Source organism: Malus domestica, chromosome 04, assembly GCF_042453785.1.
Source record: "Malus domestica chromosome 04, GDT2T_hap1".
Taxonomy (NCBI): Eukaryota; Viridiplantae; Streptophyta; class Magnoliopsida; order Rosales; family Rosaceae; genus Malus; species Malus domestica.
The window spans coordinates 4,195,372-4,215,090 of record NC_091664.1 but is presented as its reverse complement, the minus strand read 5'-3'; the positions used below and the strand labels follow the sequence as shown (position 1 = coordinate 4,215,090).

The window sequence follows — 19,719 nt, the reverse complement described above, 5'->3', positions numbered from 1 at the left end:
CGCGAAAAGGGTCACATCTCATCCAGTTATCGATCTTTCAGCAACTTCTGCACACTCAACTTAGTTGTAGATTGTTTACATTTCACTGTAATCCCTATTGCTGCATTCTCTTTTCTTGTTCATTAGCTTTGCGAGAATTTTTCGGCTCAAAATCGTTCGAAGCCTGTCAACTAGTAAGCAGATACCATACTTGTCACCCCATGTCTCCAATCTGTATGTACTTTTGGTTTGATGAATCCGTGTAGGACAACGATTAAACTACTAGAGATACAGTTTATAATTCAACGACTACGACAACAACTCCTGATGGGATTTGGTTTAACGCACAGAAGCTATAGACTTGCTGTCCTGGTCAGTGTCAGATTGAGGCGCAGCGGCCACGCTTGTCTTTACCATTATGTGGGTGGTTCCAAAGCCATAGGGACCTGCCCGGTGACCTAATAGAACCCCTTGTTCTAACCTTGCACTTGTATTGTAATATCCCTCTCTATATTATTCAACAACTTCTTTAACAAGATACATGCCCTGCATTTGCACTAGTGTTCAGTATTTATACCAAACTGCAAGCTAAGGCGGTTACAAGGTATTTCCCAAATCTTATCTCTAACCAACAGATTATTATTGAAACTAACAAACAACAACTACTAACAGAGAAAAACACTAACACTCAATCAGTTACTCAATTACTAACAGCATCCTATCATTACCCCACCCTAAAAAATGAACCTTGTCCTCAAGGTTGGAATGCAGGAAACCTGTTGACAAACTCTGCATAATTTTCCCAGGTCGCATTCTCCTTAGGCCGATGCTTCCATTGCACCAAAACCTCAGTCATAGATGAACTGCCATGACCCGTTAACCTCCGCCTCAATATTGCCAATGGATAATCCACCAAGAGTCCATCCTCTGTAACTACAGGTAATGGAACTGCAGGAATGATATCAGAGCCCAACTGTTTCTTCAAGCATGAAACATGAAAAATTGGGTGAAGTTTGGATGTGGCAGGTAAGTCAATTTTATAAGCCACGTGACCAATCTTCTGCAACACCTTAAATGGACCATAAAACCGTGGCTGAAGCTTATGAAAGGGATGTTTAGCAAGTGATTGGTGGTGATAAGGTACCAATCGCAGAAAAACCATATCTCCAACCTCAAAAGACCTCTTAGTTCGATGTTTATCGGCTTGCTGTTTCATCCTTACTTGAGCCGATACAAGATTAGTCTTGAGCTGAGACAAAATTCTTCCCATTTCTTCTAAACTCCTATTAACCAAATCAATCTTAGTTGCTCCAGATTCATAAGTAGGTACAGCGGGAGGTGGCTGCCCATACACAACTTCATATGGTGTAAGTTTGGATGAAGTATGAAAAGTAGTATTGTAATGCCATTCTGCCCACGGAAGCCAGTGAACCCACTTCTTTGGTTGATGACTGCAAAAACATCTCAAGTATGTTTCCAAACCTCTATTAGTAACCTCTGTTTGACCATCGGTTTGAGGATGGTAACCCGAACTGAGACACAATTTGGAGTCGTGCAATGCAAAAAATGCCTTCCAAAAAGAGCTCAAGAAAACAGGATCGCGATCACTTACTATTGTGGATGGCATACCATGGAGTTTGAATATATGGTCAACAAATATATGTGCTACGGAATGGGCAGTGTATGGATGAGACATGGGCAGGAAATGAGCATACTTGGAAAGGCGATCAACGACCACAAAAATAATGGTTTGACCTTTGCAAGGAGGAAGACCAACAATAAAATCCATTGCTATATCGGTCCATACAGTAGATGGGATGGGAAGTGGATTAAGTAGGCCAGGAGAAGCCAAGGTTTCAGTCTTGTTTTGTTGACAAACTGAGCAAGCTGCCACCCACTGCATAACATCAGACTTCATACCCTGCCAATAGAAAGATCGGGAAATTCGCTTATATGTTTTAAGAAAACCAGAATGACCTGCCACTGGAGTACAGTGATGCTCATAGAAAATCTTGTCCCGCCAACCACTAGATGGACTTAAAACAATCCTCCCTTTATACTTAAGAAAACCATTATCAAAATGGTACCGAGCTGTGGATGTGGAAGCACCATCAGAAGGTAACTCCCTAATTTTGTCCATTATCCAAGGATCTTGTTCATTATGCCTTCTTATATCATCCAACCAACCCATGTAAGGATAAGAGATGGCCGACAGTTCCCCATCCGAATGCATCCTAGAAAGAGCATCAGCAACAACATTATCACAACCTTGTTTATATTGTATCTCGTAATCGAAACCGAGAAGTTTAGAAATCCACTTCTGTTGAAAAGGGGTGTGAGCTCGATGTTGTAAAAAGAACTTCAGGCTATGGTGGTCAGTTTTAATTACAAAATGCCTCCCTTGAATATATGACTGCCACTTCTTGATTGCATGTACTATAGCCAACATTTCCCGTTCATATGTGGACATTGCTTGAGCTCGTGGGCCTAAAGCTTTGCTTGTAAAAGCAATTGGCCTCCCTTCTTGGTGTAAAACAGCACCAAGTCCATTATTGGAAGCATCAGTTTCAATAATGAAGGTTTTGGAAAAATCTGGTAAAGCAAGAACATGAGGAGATACCATGAGATATTTGAGAGCCTGGAAGGCCCTAATAGCTTCATCAGTCCACTTGAATGCATCCTTTTTTGTTAGTACAGTAAGTGGTCCACAAATCTTTCCGTAATTCGGAATGAATTTTCGATAATAACCAGTGAGGCCAAGAAAACCCCTGAGAGCCTTAACCGAATGAGGAAGAGGCCAATCTTGGATGGATTTAAGCTTACTTGGATCTGCTGCCACCCCTTGCCGAGACACCACATGGCCCAAATATTCGATTTGTGATTTGCCAAAGTCACACTTAGTTCGCTTGACAAACAATTGATGGTCTTGGAGAACTTTGAAAACCAGAGACAAATGGTGAAGATGGGATTCCCAAGAGTCACTGTACACGAGAATATCATCAAAGAAAACCAAAACAAACTTCCTCAAGTAGGGTCGGAAAATCTCATTCATCAAACTTTGGAAAGTGGCTGGGGCATTAGTAAGCCCAAATGGCATTACTAAAAATTCATACCATCATGGGTGCGAAATGCTGTCTTCTCAATGTCACTAGGATGGACCCTGATCTGATGATATCCTGCCCGCAAATCCAACTTCGAAAAAAATTGAGCACCAAACAACTCATCCAATAATTCATCAATTAAGGGTATTGGATACTTATCCTTTATTGTGATCAAATTTAGAGCTCTATAATCCATGCACATCCGCCAACTATTATCCTTCTTCTTAACTAACAGAACTGGTGAAGAAAATGGACTGTTACTAGCTCGAATAAAACCCAAATCCAATAATTCCTGAACACACTTTTCGATTTCAGATTTTTGTAAGGGACCATACCTATAAGGCCTAGCACTTGGAGGCTTGCTGCCTTCCAAAAGAGGGATTCTATGGTCATGAGAACGGGAAGGAGGAAGTGTGGTTGGTGCTTGGAATACATAAGCAAATCGAGATAATAAGCCATCTAACTCAGTTTCTTGAAGAACAGTGAGATCCCTAACAATAGCAACCTGAGTCTCGGGTTCTATGAAGAAAAGAACTACACCAAAATGACCTTGAGAAAGCAATTTCTCCACTTGACAGGTTGAAATGGACGTTGGTGCAGGAGGTGGAGAACTAGAAATACAATAGTGCTTCTTGCCCAATGTAAATTCCATTTTGAGTTTGTCAAAATCCCAAAGAATAGGACCTAAGGTTCTTAACCACTGAGCTCCCAAAACCACATCACAACCACCCAATTGTAGTACATAGAAATCAGAAATATACTCATATTGTTGAATCTGCAACTTAATTTGAGGACAACAACCTTTACTGGAAATAGTACCCCCATTTGCAATCATCACCTCAAAAGAATGTTTTGAGTCAACCTTCCACCCCAATTGTTTGGCAATAGACAAACTAATAAAGTTGTGTGAGCTACCCGAATCCAACAATACAATAACTGGGCAATTCTTGATTAATCCAGAGACCTTCATAGTCTGAATATGTTGAGGAGCCGATGAGCCAAAAACTGCACAAGCTGTGATTTCCACCTGTTGGTCATCATGGTCCTCACCATCGAAATCTTCAATCCTATTAGCAGAGACATCTAATAACAGTAGTTGTTGAGTAGCACAAACATGCCCCCGAACCCATTTCTCTGGACAAGAATAACACAACCCCTTTTTCCAACGATCTTGAAGTTCTTCAAAGGACATTTTTCTCACATTACTAGCCCTAGATGTGCTAGAATAAGAATTACTACCAGATAACAGAGGCACAGATTTTGAGTTGGTAGCATTACTGAAAGAAGAAGCAGAATTGCTGGAGAAATTTCGAACCTTGGTATCTGATAGTTTGATGTCCAATTGGAAGGCCAGCGCAATTGCTTCATGTACATCAGATGGGCGAAGCAATTTGACGTCATGACGTAACTCCGGTTTCAGTCCGCCAATGAAACAACCATGTATATCCCTCTCTATATTATTCAACAACTTCTTTAACAAGATACATGCCCTGCATTTGCACAAGTGTTCAGTATTTATACCAAACTGCAAGCTAAGGCGGTTACAAGGTATTTCCCAAATCTTATCTCTAACCAACAGATTATTATTGAAACTAACAAACAACAACTACTAACAGAGAAAAACACTAACACTCAATCAATTACTCAATTACTAACAGCATCCTATCATGACCTCGACGCCCTAGAATTTCTGATCACCGGACTCGACACAACACTACGGTGTTATTCTACCCCTCCCGACTTCCTAGTTAACAGATTGTTGTGTCGAACTGTCTTCTGTTGTGTTGTAGTGTGAATGTGAAAGCAGTTCTGGCTGTTGAGATTTGGAGAGGAAGGAGACAATCCTATGTTCGACGTAGCGGAGGAGAAATTTTTCACTGTGACCGGATTACGGATTGTACATCACAGTGTTTTTATATAAATAGTGGAAATTTTTATTTTTTAAGTTATTAACTTTTTAACACACATATCTCATCATTTATTTAGTGACACGTGGTGTACCATCCCTTGTACCTGTCACATTGAAAAATCTCTCGTGACCGAGAAGCCTGTAATTAAGAATATAATTTGCTATTTACTTTACTATTCAACTCATATTCGCAAGCAATTTCAGACAAGAATTCATTATTTCCTACTCAGTTTTAATTTTTCTTGATTGAAAATTATAAGTTTTTCTTGACAATCAATGAACTGAGCGAGCCTACACGGTCATAGTCCAACACAAATGTTTTATTCTTAGAAATAAAAATGTACCCTGAAAACAAACAAAAATATTATTTTTACCATCGGTTTGTATTCACATGTGTATCATCTCTCAATAGAGATGGAACCCACACATTTTGTAAGTCCTGCCCCTATTAGAACAATGGTACAAATAAATAGTAAATATAGCACAACTCGAAGAAAGAAAAGTAGTTACTAAGCTAACCTTTTAGATTTTATGTACCAAGTTTCCACCCCTTAGTAGCAGTAGCACACACTGGCAAATCTAGGATTCTAACACTAAGTGGTCATAATCAATGTACACTAGGCGCTAGTTGGGCGGCATGCTTGGGCCTAGAGCCTAGACGGGGTCTAGACGGGCTAGGCAGATTTAAGTTAATTTATTATTTATCATATAATCATATAAATAAGTGCTTATTTACAGGATGAAAGTTCAAGTGATTATAAGATCGTAGTACTTGAGATGTCATATGAATTTAGAGTGAACTTTAAAATAAATAACGGTGTCAAACATATTGTATAAAAGTATTGGTTGATTAATACATCATCTTTTTATTAATTAAAATGCTAGGTATCACAAGCTAATTGGAAAACAATTAAAAAAATGAGGAGTTGGTCACTTAGAAAACAGAGAGAGAAAATCTTTCTCCTTCATTGGAACCAAGGTGCAAGAATAGCAAAGTTATGGTGGTCTTCAAAGCTTATGTTGCACAACATCTGCACAACTATAGTGATTTTCTCTCTTCCACCACCTACTCAGTCCGTTGAGTGGTCCTCAAAGGTTCTCACAAACACTTCTTCAAATTTTTTAGTGCTCCCAGTACCACTCGGATCTGTACATGCATCTGCCTTTGGCAACACATGAGTTGATTAGAATATTAGCCCTAAGATGACGAGTTAAAAAGGAGAAATTTTCTCATATAATCTAGTCTAAATACAAATAAAGCCATCATTCAATAAATACTTGTTAATTGTTAGAAAACTGCAGGCGATCAATGATATGAGAGAATCTCTCGTAAGATAATTAAAGTTCGCAACTCATTCTCTTGTTATTAAAAGTCAATCCCCGTCCTAATCTTTCACCTAATCCTAGATCTTACCTAGCAACCAAACACTAGCGTGTTCATCACATGAGGAACAATTTTCTATCACCTACCACGTACACGCGTCAACCATGTGGCCCCAGTTGACCAAAACTCCGTTCTACACGGGGGGAATCAAACACGACAAAACTGACCAAATCCGCCGCTCCCTATCCCTTTTGGTTTTTTTTTTTTTTTAACTCCCAACGGGATTCTCTTCGGATTTTGGAACTTGTAAATCGTATTTATCGTACACCTTACGATTAATTTTTGTCAAAATATTATTTGGATTTAATTTTAAATAAAAATATTTAAAATGATTTCTAATCGTACGATGTACAATAAACGGACATCATTTACGGATTTCGAGAATCCGGCTAGTGTGGTTACTTTCTCCAAATTCTACGAGGACTTGACTTCCGCATTTACCCTTCAACTCTCTTTTATTTGCAAAAGTGACACGTTACTAACGCCATAGTCACAGTGTCATCCCCGCCAATTACAGTCGACTTTCAGTGGCAGTTTCGGGAATTCGGTTTATTTTACAGTTGGGGTCTGAAACCGAAGCTTCCTTGCTTTTCCTCCATCTCTGAAGAAGCTGTTGGTATTGGGCTTTTTGACTTTGATCAGAGCCACAGCTACCTCTGTTTCGCTGAAATTGCAGAGCGATTCTGATCTTCCGGATTGCGATTTATAAAGAGTATTCCTCGGACTCAGATTCTCGTGCTGAAATTATTTGCCAAGCAATTCATAATTTGACACTCTGTACCCAAATACAGGTATTTGTTTATGTATTTTTCTCTAATTTCTCTAATTCAATCTTGTTTTTCTTTTAATTTTTGGTGTAATTGGAGATATGGGTTTGGCTTAATTTGATTTTCTGCAAATTGGAAAACTCTCATTTTAATTTTTAATTGTTACTCTTTATTTGGGATTTTTCAAAAATAATCGCTGAAATTGTGAGATTATTTGATTTTCTACTTTTTTTTTTGGTAATTTAATTTTTGGTTAGTGAATGCAAGTTTATGACATTGTGTTAGGTTAGCCGATCCGATTAATTATTAATGTTGTTAAGTTGGTGGGATTGGTTGAACAAGAAAGAGGAAAGGGAAGGGCCTGAATGAAAGAATTGGTTTTCTACTGATTCATTGAGGAATGCTTCATGGACTAATTTAACGTGTTGGTAATTGCAAGGTTTTGTTTCCAAACCTTTGTTCCGGATATCCGGGTACAATGCGTGCACCATCATTGCTTGCACAATGTTTGCCCGGCTTGGTGCCTCAAGACAAAGGAAGTCAAAGCGTGTCCTCTATTTCGGAGAGGGATTCGCACCTCCCTTCACCAGCTGTTGAGATTATCCCTTCGAAGGTATGATCCTATCGAACCCTTCAACCATTTGTGATCGTAATTCTACATGTATGACCCAAGAAATATAAACGTTATTGTCAGTTTTTGTTCGGTTTGAAAAGGTAAGGGTTTGTTGTTCGAAATTTTGTTGGAAGAGAGGGGGCTAATAAGTTATATTTGTATTGTGACATTGTTCCATTTATACACCGCAGACTGCTCACCCGTACAAGTATGCTGGTGAGAATATTGACTTGCAAGGACTCAATGTCTTCAAGGTATGTCTTTCTTCTCCTATTTGGTCTGGTCTTTATACCTTGGCTTGGTAGAAAAGCATCGTTAGGTCATTAGTTTATGGAAGATTAGTTGCAGACTGAAATTGATTATAAATTAACTATCCCGATTAGACATTTCTGTTTCCAATTAAACCTTTTGCTATGGAAAGTCGCAATCTTTTGCCATGGTTCCTTGTCTCTTCTAGAAGTCTCTTTTATTTTGGTGCTCGATCCTTTTGATTTTTCCCTGCGACCTGCTTTTTTAAAAGATGAATATTAAATTATATGGCTTGTGGAATTTGGCTTGTATTACCTTACTGGACGCATTAATGTCTGGATGGATTAATTATCATGGAAAAGCAGCATAGCTAACAAATCATGGAGCATTTTGCATTATTGTTGTTGAAAAGTATGTTGATAAGTTGATTGATGGCTTTCTCAATCTTTAATAGGGGAGAGTTAGTGTTTCTGATATCATCGGCTTCAATGGTTCAGAGATGATATCCATAAAACCATATGGTATGGACACCGGACATTGCATTCCAATAAAGTGAAGATTTCAATTCAAATTTGGCTGTCGTCATATGATAAAGTCCCAAGAGCAGTCTCTTTAGATCTAAAGAACTATCTACTTACTTTATCTGAGATTAAAACTGGATATTCATTTACTGCGCAGGGCATCTGAAATCTTGGGATAGCTCCATTGATCTTGTTAATGTCCTTAAGCATGAGATTCGAGATGGGCAAGTGAGCTTTCGAGGAAAAAGGGTGCTTGAGGTAGTATATCTTGCTCTTTCATGCTTCAGTTCAGTTTTCTTTTTACTTGTTCTTGACTTTTAAACTTTGCTCCGAGTGCCGTGATTATAACTTTGTATCTCTTGATATATCATTAAATTTCACCCGGTGACTATTTGTAATCAAGGTTTGGTCGATATTAAAAATGACACTATTATAATAGTGCTTAATTTGAATAATCATTTGTTCTCATGTTTTCCCAGAGGCCTGAAAGTTTTGCAATTTGTTCTCTACAAGAGACCACATCTAAAACAGTGCTACATCTAATTATGTTCGCCGAAATGTTCTCTAAATTACTTTTTCTTGGGTAAATATTACGGATCCAGATAAGCAACTAAAATGTGCTTAAATGTGTACTCTATTTCTATTGAATTATGTTGATAAAGTTTGCCATTGTCACTTCCTGCAAGTATGTGGTTGTAATAAGCCTCAACACTCCTTTGCTACTCCATCGTTAAACTTCCTTTCGCTAATCAGTTACTAATTGATCAGTGGCTTAATCTTTTTACCTGCTGATTCTTGCAGTTGGGTTGCGGCTATGGCCTTCCAGGGATTTTTGCATGCCTAAAGGTATGCTATTATTTATGGCTTTTTTTGTCCCATTTTCTTTTGATTTCACCCCATGCTGATATCATTCCTTTTCTTTAAATAACCGATGTCTAAATTTTTTTCAAATACGGCGCTTTGGGAAGAAAATTGCTTGAGTGATGACATAACATTTCCTGTTGCAAGAATATTAACCATTTTGCTCACGTGAAATGTTGGTGGTTAAAATTTCCCATAGATGGGATTATTTGGATGGGGTTTTATGTTAATTTCAATGTCATTGGGATAAAATATGAGTGCATACGTCTTCATAGCAGCTTCGTTCAAGGTCTAATAAATTCCCAGCCAAATACGTGAAACAATTAAACCAAAAGAAAATGAAATAACGGGTGAAAAACAATTCGGTAAAAGGTCGTACCCAGTGCACAAGACTCCCGCTTTACGCAAGGTCTGGGAGAGGTAAATGTCGGCTAGCCTTACCCCCATTTTATGGAGAGGCTGCTCCCAAGTCTCGAACCCGAGACCTACCGCTCATGGGCGAAGGCACTTGCCATCGCACCAAGTGCGACCTCTATAGGCTTTGGAACATATTTGAAGAAGTTGATTTATAATGTTTGTCTAATCTGACTCATTTATTCATAGGGAGCTTCCACGGTGCACTTTCAAGACCTGAATGCAGAAACCATTAGATGCACAACTATACCAAATGTCCTAGCCAATCTTGAGCAGGCTCGAGACAGGCAGAGCCGGCAGACAGAAAGCCCTCTGACTCCATCAAGACAAACTGTGACCCAGTCAGTGCATTTTTATGCTGGTGACTGGGAAGAACTTCCCACAGTCTTGTCTATTGTAAGGAATGATGGTGAAGCATCAACAGGAATGAATCTCAGCTTCTCTGAGGAGGATTTTATGGATGGATGTAGCAGCCAAGACGGTAGCATCTTGGCACGAGAATCCTCCTCAAGGCGATCGAGGAAGCTTTCAGGAAGCCGGGCATGGGAGAGGGCTAGCGAGACAGAACAAGGAGGCGGATATGATATTATCTTGCTGACAGAGATCCCATATTCTTTGACCTCGTTGAAGAAACTTTATGCACTCATAAAGAAGGTCAGTTTCTTTGCCCCTTTCTACATTTTACGTGAAGACATTGAAGCAACATGTTTGTTATGTATTCTTCCAATTTTTCATACGAACAAACTATTTATGCTGTTTTATTTTTGCTTTGAAATTATCAGTGTTTGAGGCCCCCATATGGAGTGCTGTACTTGGCCACAAAAAGGAACTACGTTGGCTTCAATAGCGGAGCTCGGCATCTCAGAAGCCTGGTAGATGAAGAAGGCATTTTCGGAGCCCATCTAGTGAAGGAGATGGCTGATAGAGATGTATGGAAGTTTTTTTCCAAGTGAACTAAAAGTACAGAAGTCAGTAATAAGGAAGTCAAAATATTAAAGATAAGCGGAATAGGATCGTATCCGGAACCTCTTTGTGAGGATCTTAGGGATAAGTTCATCCTATCTGTTTATTAGTTATCCTGCAGTCAGAAATCATTTTGAAGTTTTTATTTAAAATTGAACACAAACAGTACCTAACGACCGCACGATGTATAATGAACGGGTAAGATGAATTAATTCTTAGGATCCTCACAAAGGGGATTCGGAGAGGATCCTCATCCAAGATTAGCCGACAAGTGTCTAATGTTTTCTTCCTTTTTTTTTAAATACATTTATTTGTTTGAAGAAAATACATTTATTCTTTAATATAGTGTAAATTAGGACAACTCCGCCCATGTCTTACATGGCCGGTCCCAAGCCCGGATAAAGGAGGAGGGGGAGGGCGTCAGGTAGTCGACAGCCGGCACTCCATGATCACGTCGAATCCTTATGAAAATGAATCCAGAACAAAATCGCGCTAAAGCTAGGGCGTCACCCGTAAGTGGCGCGCTGTGTGGCCCGAGCACAGTGATAAGTGAGCAAGGGTCGCTGTATCTCCATCGGCATCCGGATGCAGTGTTAAATGAGCAAGGGGGCCATAGAAACTTCTTTTCGAACGACTCCACTCAAAGTTGTTTGGGAGCATATGCTCCTATCAACTTTACCCGGGACACACAAAAGAAGTACTTTGATCCTATTAGACGGGGGAGGGTGAAGAAGCTAGGACAGAAGGGTAGAGTTCAAGAGAGCAAAATGCGTTTAGGAACGTGGAATATAGGAACCTTAACGGGAAAATCTATGGAAGTAGTGGAAGTTATGGTGAGGAGAAGGATAAATATTATGTGCCTACAAGAAACTAAGTGGGTTGGTAGTAAGGCAAAGGATCTAGAAAACTCAGGGTTTAAACTTTGGTATTCGGGCACAAATAGAACGAGAAACGGTGTTGGCATCATCGTGGACAAGACCTTGGTACAAGATGTTGTAGATGTCAAGAGGGTAGGAGATAGAATCATGGCAATCAAGATTGTAATAGGACAAGAACTTATCAATGTGATTAGTGCGTACGCACCTCAAGTAGGGTTGGATACGAGTTCGAAGGAGAAATTTTGGGAAGATCTTGGAGACTTGGTGCAAGGAATTGCTCAGACGGAGAAGTTATTTATAGGAGGAGATTTAAATGGACACGTGGGCAGGGAGACAGGCAACTATGGAGGTTTTCATGGTGGCCATGGTTTTGGGGAGAGAAACGAGGATGGGGAAGCTATCTTGGATTTTGCAATGGCATATGATCTCTTCTTAGCCAACACCTTCTTTAAGAAGAGAGAAGAACATGTGATCACCTACAAGAGTGGGTCGTCAAAAACACAAATAGATTTTCTTCTAATGAGGAAAGGGGATCGTATAACTTGTAAGGATTGCAAAGTTATACCAGGAGAGAGCGTGGCTAATCAACATCGCTTGTTGGTGATGGATGTACATATCAAAAGAGTAAGACAAAAGAACAAGACTTGGAAGTGCCCAAGGACTAGATGGTGGAATCTAAAAGAAGAAAAACAAGTCATTTTCAAAGAGAAGGTAATCACCCAATGTGTGTGGGATAGAGAGGGGGAAGCTAGCCAAATGTGGGATTCCATGGCTAGTTGTATCCGAAAAGTAGCAAAAGAGGTATTAGGAGAGTCCAAGGGCTTTGCCCCACATCAAAAGGAATCTTGGTGGTGGAATGAGGAGGTACAAACAAAGGTGAAGGCTAAGAAGGAATGCTGTAAAGCCTTATACAAGGAGAGGACCGATGAAAATGGTGAAAGGTATAGAAAAGCGAAGCAAGAGGCGAAGAAAGCTGTCAGAGAAGCTAAGTTAGCGGCTTACGACGATATGTATAAACGACTAGATACCAAAGAAGGAGAGTTGGATATCTATAAACTATCTAGAGCAAGGGAAAAGAAGACAAGGGACCTAAACCAAGTGAGGTGCATCAAGGATGAAGATGGAAATGTTCTTGCTACAGAGAACGCGGTTAAAGACAGATGGAGAGGTTATTTTCATAATCTTTTCAATGAAGGACATGAAATGAGTGCTTCTTTAGGGGAGTTGAGTAACTCAGAAGAGTGTAGAAACTACTCTTTTTATCGTCGAATCCGGAAGGAAGAAGTGGTTGTAGCTTTGAAGAAGATGAAGCATAAAAAAGCAATAGGCCCAGACAATATACCAATTGAAGTGTGGAAACTTTTGGGAGAGACAGGTATAACATGGCTCACTGACCTTTTCAATAGGATTTTGAAAACGAAGAAGATGCCAAATGAGTGGCGAACGAGCACTTTGGTGCCTATCTACAAGAATAAGGGCGACGTACAAAATTGCATGAACTATAGGGGTATTAAGCTAATGAGTCATACAATGAAGCTCTGGGAGAGAGTCATTGAGCATAGATTGAGGCAAGAGACACGGGTTTCGGACAACCAATTCGGGTTCATGCCAGGGCGCTCAACCATGGAGGCAATCTATCTCTTACGAAGATTGATGGAAAGATATAGAGATGGGAAAAAGGATTTACACATGGTCTTTATAGATTTGGAAAAAGCGTATGATAGGGTCCCAAGAGACATTCTTTGGAGGATTTTAGAGAAGAAAGGAGTACGAGTAGCATATATCCAAGCTATAAAGGATATGTATGAAGGAGCAAAGACTGCCGTAAGAACTCATGAAGGACAAACCGAAAGCTTTCCCATAACTGTAGGATTACATCAAGGCTCATCCTTAAGTCCTTACCTTTTTGCGTTGGTAATGGATGAGTTAACAGGACATATTCAAGATGATATTCCTTGGTGTATGCTTTTCGCAGACGATATAGTGTTGATAGATGAAACTCAGGAAGGGGTAAATGCAAAGCTTAACCTTTGGAGAGAAGTGTTGGAATCTAAAGGTCTTCGCCTAAGCCGATCAAAGACAGAATATATGGAGTGCAAGTTCAGTGCAAATGGAGGCCAAAACGAGTTAGGGGTGAGGATCGGAGATCAAGAAATACCAAAGAGCGACCATTTTCGTTACCTAGGATCTATCTTGCAAAAGAACGGAGAATTAGATGGAGATCTCAACCATAGAATACAAGCTGGATGGATGAAGTGGAAGAGTGCATCCGGCGTGTTGTGTGACCGCCGTATGCCACTGAAGCTCAAGGGAAAATTTTATAGGACGGCAATAAGGCCGGCGATGCTGTATGGCACAGAATGTTGGGCGGTGAAACATCAACACGTACACAAAATGGGTGTAGCGGAGATGAGGATGCTTCGTTGGATGTGTGGGCACACGAGAAAGGATAAGATTAGGAATGAGGATATCCGGGGTAAAGTAGGAGTAGCCGAAATTGAAGGAAAGATGAGAGAAAATCGGTTACGGTGGTTTGGACATGTGCAAAGAAGGCCTACTGACGTTCCGATTAGAAGATGCGACTGTGGGACAGAGGTTCAGGGCCGAAGGGGTAGAGGAAGACCTAGGAAAACTTTGGAAGAGACTCTAAGAAAAGACTTAGAGTACTTGGATCTAACGAAGGACATGACACAGGATCGAGCACAATGGCGTTCTAAGATTCATATAGCCGATCCCACTCAGTGACTTGGATTTTCCAAGTCTCCAACCGAGAAGTTTTCCTCACTCGGGAAATTAAGGGAACACTACCCCAACCTACATGCTCCACTCAGAAAGCTTCAACATACAAGCTTCAACAAAAGAAAATTCAAAGAACTTAGCGAAGAAGGCTTTGGTGTATTTAACACAATACGTTGAAATGAAGGAAAGCTTATTTATTGATATCCCCGATAAGCTACAAATATGTACATATGCATGAGTCAAAATAAACACACAAGAGGGAGCCTTCACAAAGGTTGCTTAGGAGAAGTCTCAGCAGTCGGTAGAGCCCCAGAAAGAGAAGGCACCGGAGGGGGATCATTTGGAGCCTCAGTACTGGACAGAACCCTAGAAGGAGGAGGCATCAGAGGTTGATCATTCGGAGCTTCATTATGCGGTACAGCCCCAGAAGACGAAGGCAATAAATGCCTTTGGAACAAACCCACAAATCTCTGATGATCAAGTAAAACCTGACCATCAGTTTCCTTCATCTGGTCAAGCTTCCTCTTCATGTTTGTAGCATAGTCATGTGCGAGCCGGTGCAACTGTTTATTCTCATGCTTGAGCCCCCTAATCTCCTGTTTGAGACTCATCACTTCAGCCGCCAATGATTCAACTTGGCGGGTTCGAGCAAATAGGCGTTGGGTCATATTAGACACAGAACCTGCACACTGAACACTGAGAGCCAGCGAATCCTTAACAGCTAACTCATCAGACCGTTTGGAAAGTAGTCTGTTATCTTTGGGAGTGAGAAGGTTCCTGGCCACCACCGCAGCGGTCATATCATTCTTCATCACGGAATCCCCAACGGTAAGAGGACCAGTAAGGGAGACGAAGGATGGGCGCCATATGTTGTCTGGAGAAGGCGGGGCTGCCTCTTCAACAAGGTTCAAGTCAAAACGACGGTCGGAGGGGCCAGACATTTTCAAAGGTGTTGAAGAGAGAAGAGGTCGGGCAAATCAAGATCTTAGAAGTGCAAGAATGAAGCTTCTATTGGTGGAGATTCAAGTGTGCTTTGGAACTTAATGCCAGCCCCTATAAAAATCTGCACTCGACGGAGCTTCAGAAATCGAAGAGGCGCCTGCTCAGAAATCGAAGAGGCGTTTGCTTTCTCAAAAGTTGGGCTGCTTAGAGATCACGAGGGTTGATCTCAGAAATCGAAGAGGCGTTTGCTTTCTCAAAAGTTGGGCTGCTCAAAGACCACGAAGGCCGATCTTAGAAATCGAAGAGGCGCTCGCTTTCTCAAAAGCTGGGCTCCCCAGAGACCACGAGGGCCGATCTCAGAAATCGAAGAGGCACCTACTTTTCCAGCCTTGTCAGCACCTGTCACACGCACACTCAGCTTTGCGGAAATTATGGGCATTCTGTCGAAGACTTTTGGGGAAGTAGAAAACACATGAATCTTACTGTTCAATCACCCACTTCCCACACGCAACAATAGCTCACGGGTACCACAGATAACTTTGCCAAAGTTCTCTGCCAAAGTTGAGCACGTGAAGCTTGCAGCTCCTACTACATCGCTCTGACCAAGAAGGGTAAAAGAATAGCAAAGAAACAACACTAACAAAGTTTAGACCCATAATTTTTGAAGGTCTAGCTACCATATTATTACCCACAAGGGTAAAGGAACAGTACCACTGCTGGATAATTGGAAAGTCCCTGTGTGTCAACCTCTGTGCTTCGTGGCAAGGTAGACTAGCAAACATGCCCAACCTTTACTCACATTCGAGAAAACACTCCCAATAAGATTGCTTGCTCCAAAATCGAAGAGGCACCGTCCTCCAAATCTCGAGAGCCAGACTCCCAACATGACTACTTTCTTAAAAATCGAAGAGAGGGTAAAGGAACAGTACCATTGCTGGATAATTGGAAAGTCCCTGTGTGTCAACCTCTGTGCTTCGTGGCAAGGTAGACTAGCAAACATGCCCAACCTTTACTCACATTCGAGAAAACTCCCAACAAGATTGCTTGCTCCAAAATCGAAGAGGCACCGCCCTCCGAATCTCGAGAGCCAGACTCCCAACATGATTACTTTCTCAAAAATCGAAGAGACACTGCTTCCCGAATCTTCGAGAGCCAGACCCCCAGCATGATTGCTTTCTCAAAAATCGATGAGGCATCGTTCTCCGAATCAATCGAAGAGGCGCTCGCTTTCTCAAAAGCTGGGCTGCTCAGAGACCACGAGGGCCGATCTCAGAAATCGAAGAGGCACCTACTTTTCTAGCCTTGTCAGCACCTGTCACACGCAACAATAGCTCATGGGTACCACAGATAACTTTGCCAAAGTTCTCTGCCAAAGTTGAGCACGTGAAGCTTGCAGCTCCCACTACATCGCTCTGACCAAGAAAGGTAAAAGAATAGCAAAGAAACAGCACTAACAAAGTTTAGACACATAAATTTTGAAGGTCTAGCTACCATATTATTACCCATAAGGGTAAAGGAACAGTACCACTGCTGGATAATTGGAAAGTCCCTGTGTGTCAACCTCTGTGCTTCGTGGCAAGGTAGACTAGCAAACATGCCCAACCTTTACTCACATTCGAGAAAACACTCCCAATAAGATTGCTTGCTCCAAAATCGAAGAGGCACCGTCCTCCGAATCTCGAGAGCCAGACTCCCAACATGACTACTTTCTCAAAAGCGAAGAGAGGGTAAAGGAACAGTACCATTGCTGGATAATTGGAAAGTCCCTGTGTGTCAACCTTTGTGCTTCGTGGCAAGGTAGACTAGCAAACATGCCCAACCTTTACTCACATTCGAGACAACACTCCCAACAGGATTGCTTGCTCCAAAATCGAAGAGGCACCGCCCTCCGAATCTCAAGAGCCAGACTCCCAACATGATTACTTCCTCAAAAATCGAAGAGACACTGCTCTCCGAATCTCGAGAGCCAGACCCCCAGCATGATTGCTTTCTCAAAAATCGAAGAGGCATCGTTTTCCGAATCTCGAGAGCCAGATACCACAGACCACTTTTTCAAAGTGCTCTGACAGAGTTAAGACATGTGAAACTGGCAGCTCCCACTACCGTGCTATGACCAAGCAGGGTAAAGGAATAGCATTACTACTTGTTGTTAGAGAGACTCCTATATATGTCGACCTCCATCCCCAACGGACAGGCAGACCTGCAAAAATGCTCAACCCTTCATCATATCTGAGAGGGCACTCCCAACGAAGCCTTTCGAAATATTCAGCTTTCTTTCCCCCCGATAATACCTCTGCAAACAAGCTATACTAGAGCAAGAATATCTCATATCATCAGGGTTAAAAGCAAGAGTATCCCATATCATGCTTTTTCCCTGTCTTTTCCTTTGGCCTTGTTTTTACCTGCAAGACAAGGAGAAAGAGAGCAATCAGTCAGCACTTGGAATCAAGCTTCCAGCCAGGAACTGACTGCCTGGAACCCCTTACCTGATTACTTACCTGGCATTGCTCTCGAGTACTCATCTTCAACATGTTATGTTTCCAGGGAAGATTCCGCATCTGTTTGAGGAACAGATAGGGCAAGTGCGAAGGATACAAGGAAGCATGTGGAGACAAGCGTAACAGCACACGTGCCGATACATCCATTACTCTGTCAAAAGAAAAAGTATCCCATATCAGCAGGGTGGAACGTACTCTAGATTTGATGGACTTGTTTTGACCCTCAAATTCTTCAGTCGGCCTTATACTCTGGAGGAAACCAGAAAACCCTCCAGCTCAGTTCAAGAATAAGCCTGTGGAAAGTTACTTCTTCAAAAGCAAAAGTATCTCATATCATCTCTTCTCATTTTTCTTCTCTTTATCCTTCATGCTGCTGCAAGATGGGGAGAAGGTGAACAATCAGTCGGAGCTCTGATTGCTTACCTTGTCTGTCACCTCTTTCAGCAGACCCCCTAGCTCGGCGACTTGGGGGACTCTTACTACATGGTTTGTATCGCGCTTGACCAAGCCTGAAACTACAAGTAAGCTTCAAGTGAAATTGATACATTACCTTGTGCATCTCCACCAGTTAAAGATACCACCCCTGGATGGAGGAAGAGTACTTCCAGAGAAGATGCCACATCTACCTATGAGACAGATAAGGCAAGTCAAGATGACACCACACTCCGATACTTAGAAGTTTCGTGATTACGAGATCATTCTCCCACAATATTTCCTAATGTCATTTGTACTAAATCATTCACTTGTACTCACTAAAGGAGAGCTTGAACCTATGTACTTGTGTAAACCCTTCACAATTAATGAGAACTCTTCTATTCCGTGGACGTAGCCAATCTGGGTGAACCACGTACATCTTGTGTTTGCTTTCCTATCTCTATCCATTTATATACTTATCCACACTAATGACCGGAGCAATCTAGCGAAGATCACAAAAAGCGACCGTTTTCGCTACCTAGGATCTATCTTGCAAGAGAACGGAGAATTAGATGGAGATCTCAACCATAGAATACGAGCTGGATGGATGAAGTGTAAGAGTGCATCCGGCGTGTTGTGTGACCGTCGTAGGCCACTGAAGCTCAAGAGAAAATTTTATAGGACGGCAATAAGGCCAGCGATGTTTTTGGCACAGAATGTTGGGCGGTGAAGCATCAACACGTACACAAAATGGGTGTAGCGGAGATGAGGATGCTTCGTGGGATGTGTGGGCACACGAGAAAGGATAAGATTGGGAATGAGGATATCTGAGGTAAAGTAGGAGTAGCCAAAATTGTAGGAAAGATGAGAGAAAATCGGCTCCGGTGATTTGGACATGTGCAAAGAAGGCCGACTGACGCTCCGGTTCGAAGATGTGACTACGGGACAGAGGTTCAGGGCCGAAGGGGTAGAGGAAGACCTAGGAAAACTTTGGAAGAGACTCTAAGAAAAGACTTAGAGTACTTGGATCTAACGGAGGACATGACACAAAACCGAGCGCAATGGCGTTCTAGGATTCATATAGCCGACCCCACTTAGTGGGAAAAGGCTTTGTTGTTGTTGTTGTTGTTGTATAGTGTAAATTAGGACACTGTAATCTCTGTGTTAGATCATATTTTTTGAAATCTAAATAATATAATAGTACTTGCTCGTGGTGTAGGGGCGCCTTGCGCGATGATAAGGTTGCTCTTCTGTGACCAAAAGGTCATGAGTTCGAGTTGTGAAAACAACCTTCTTGCAAAGCAACCCTCGCAAAACTGAGAGCCTTGTTGGTTTAGGGTTGCTCTTTTTTGCTAGCGGTTTGTTTGGCCACTTTGCAGTTCAAAATTATTTAGGAAAGAGATTTGGTCAAGTAACTTCAAAATCTAAAATGGTAAAAGATGCATTCTATGTTATACCATGTGATCAATTAACTGGTTGGAAATATG

General features: G+C 41.4%; 1 protein-coding gene and 1 long non-coding RNA gene across 3 annotated transcripts; one reads left to right on the top strand and one right to left on the bottom strand.

Annotated features, from left to right (window-relative positions):
- The first annotated feature begins 5,886 nt into the window (after positions 1-5,886).
- On the top strand, positions 5,887-11,024 carry LOC103435456 (uncharacterized). 2 transcript variants are annotated; one of them, XM_008373854.4, is made up of 8 exons: positions 5,887-7,164; positions 7,580-7,753; positions 7,945-8,007; positions 8,457-8,523; positions 8,681-8,781; positions 9,325-9,369; positions 9,988-10,452; positions 10,581-11,024. In XM_008373854.4, exons 2-8 carry the CDS (start codon positions 7,619-7,621, stop codon positions 10,749-10,751), a joined length of 1,047 nt encoding a protein of 348 aa, XP_008372076.1. In that variant the 5' UTR covers positions 5,887-7,164; positions 7,580-7,618; the 3' UTR covers positions 10,752-11,024. The 2 variants fall into 2 exon arrangements, with proteins under 2 accessions (XP_008372076.1, XP_028956728.1); XM_029100895.2 differs by having other exon boundaries at positions 6,946-7,085.
- Positions 10,612-19,500, bottom strand: LOC139195234 (uncharacterized). The gene is made up of 2 exons (XR_011579905.1): positions 19,384-19,500; positions 10,612-11,122 (listed from the first exon to the last, which is right to left on the bottom strand). It is a non-coding gene; the product is annotated as an uncharacterized lncRNA (long non-coding RNA).
- Between the last annotated feature and the right edge of the window lie 219 nt (positions 19,501-19,719).

Coding starts and splice junctions, on each gene's coding strand:
- LOC103435456 (XM_008373854.4), top strand. CDS start 7,619: ATGCGTGCACCATCATTGCTTGCACAATGTTTGCCCGGCTTGGTGCCT. Junction 9,370..9,987: donor GGATTTTTGCATGCCTAAAG/GTATGCTATTAT, acceptor ATTTATTCATAG/GGAGCTTCCACGGTGCACTT. Junction 10,453..10,580: donor TTTATGCACTCATAAAGAAG/GTCAGTTTCTTT, acceptor TGAAATTATCAG/TGTTTGAGGCCCCCATATGG.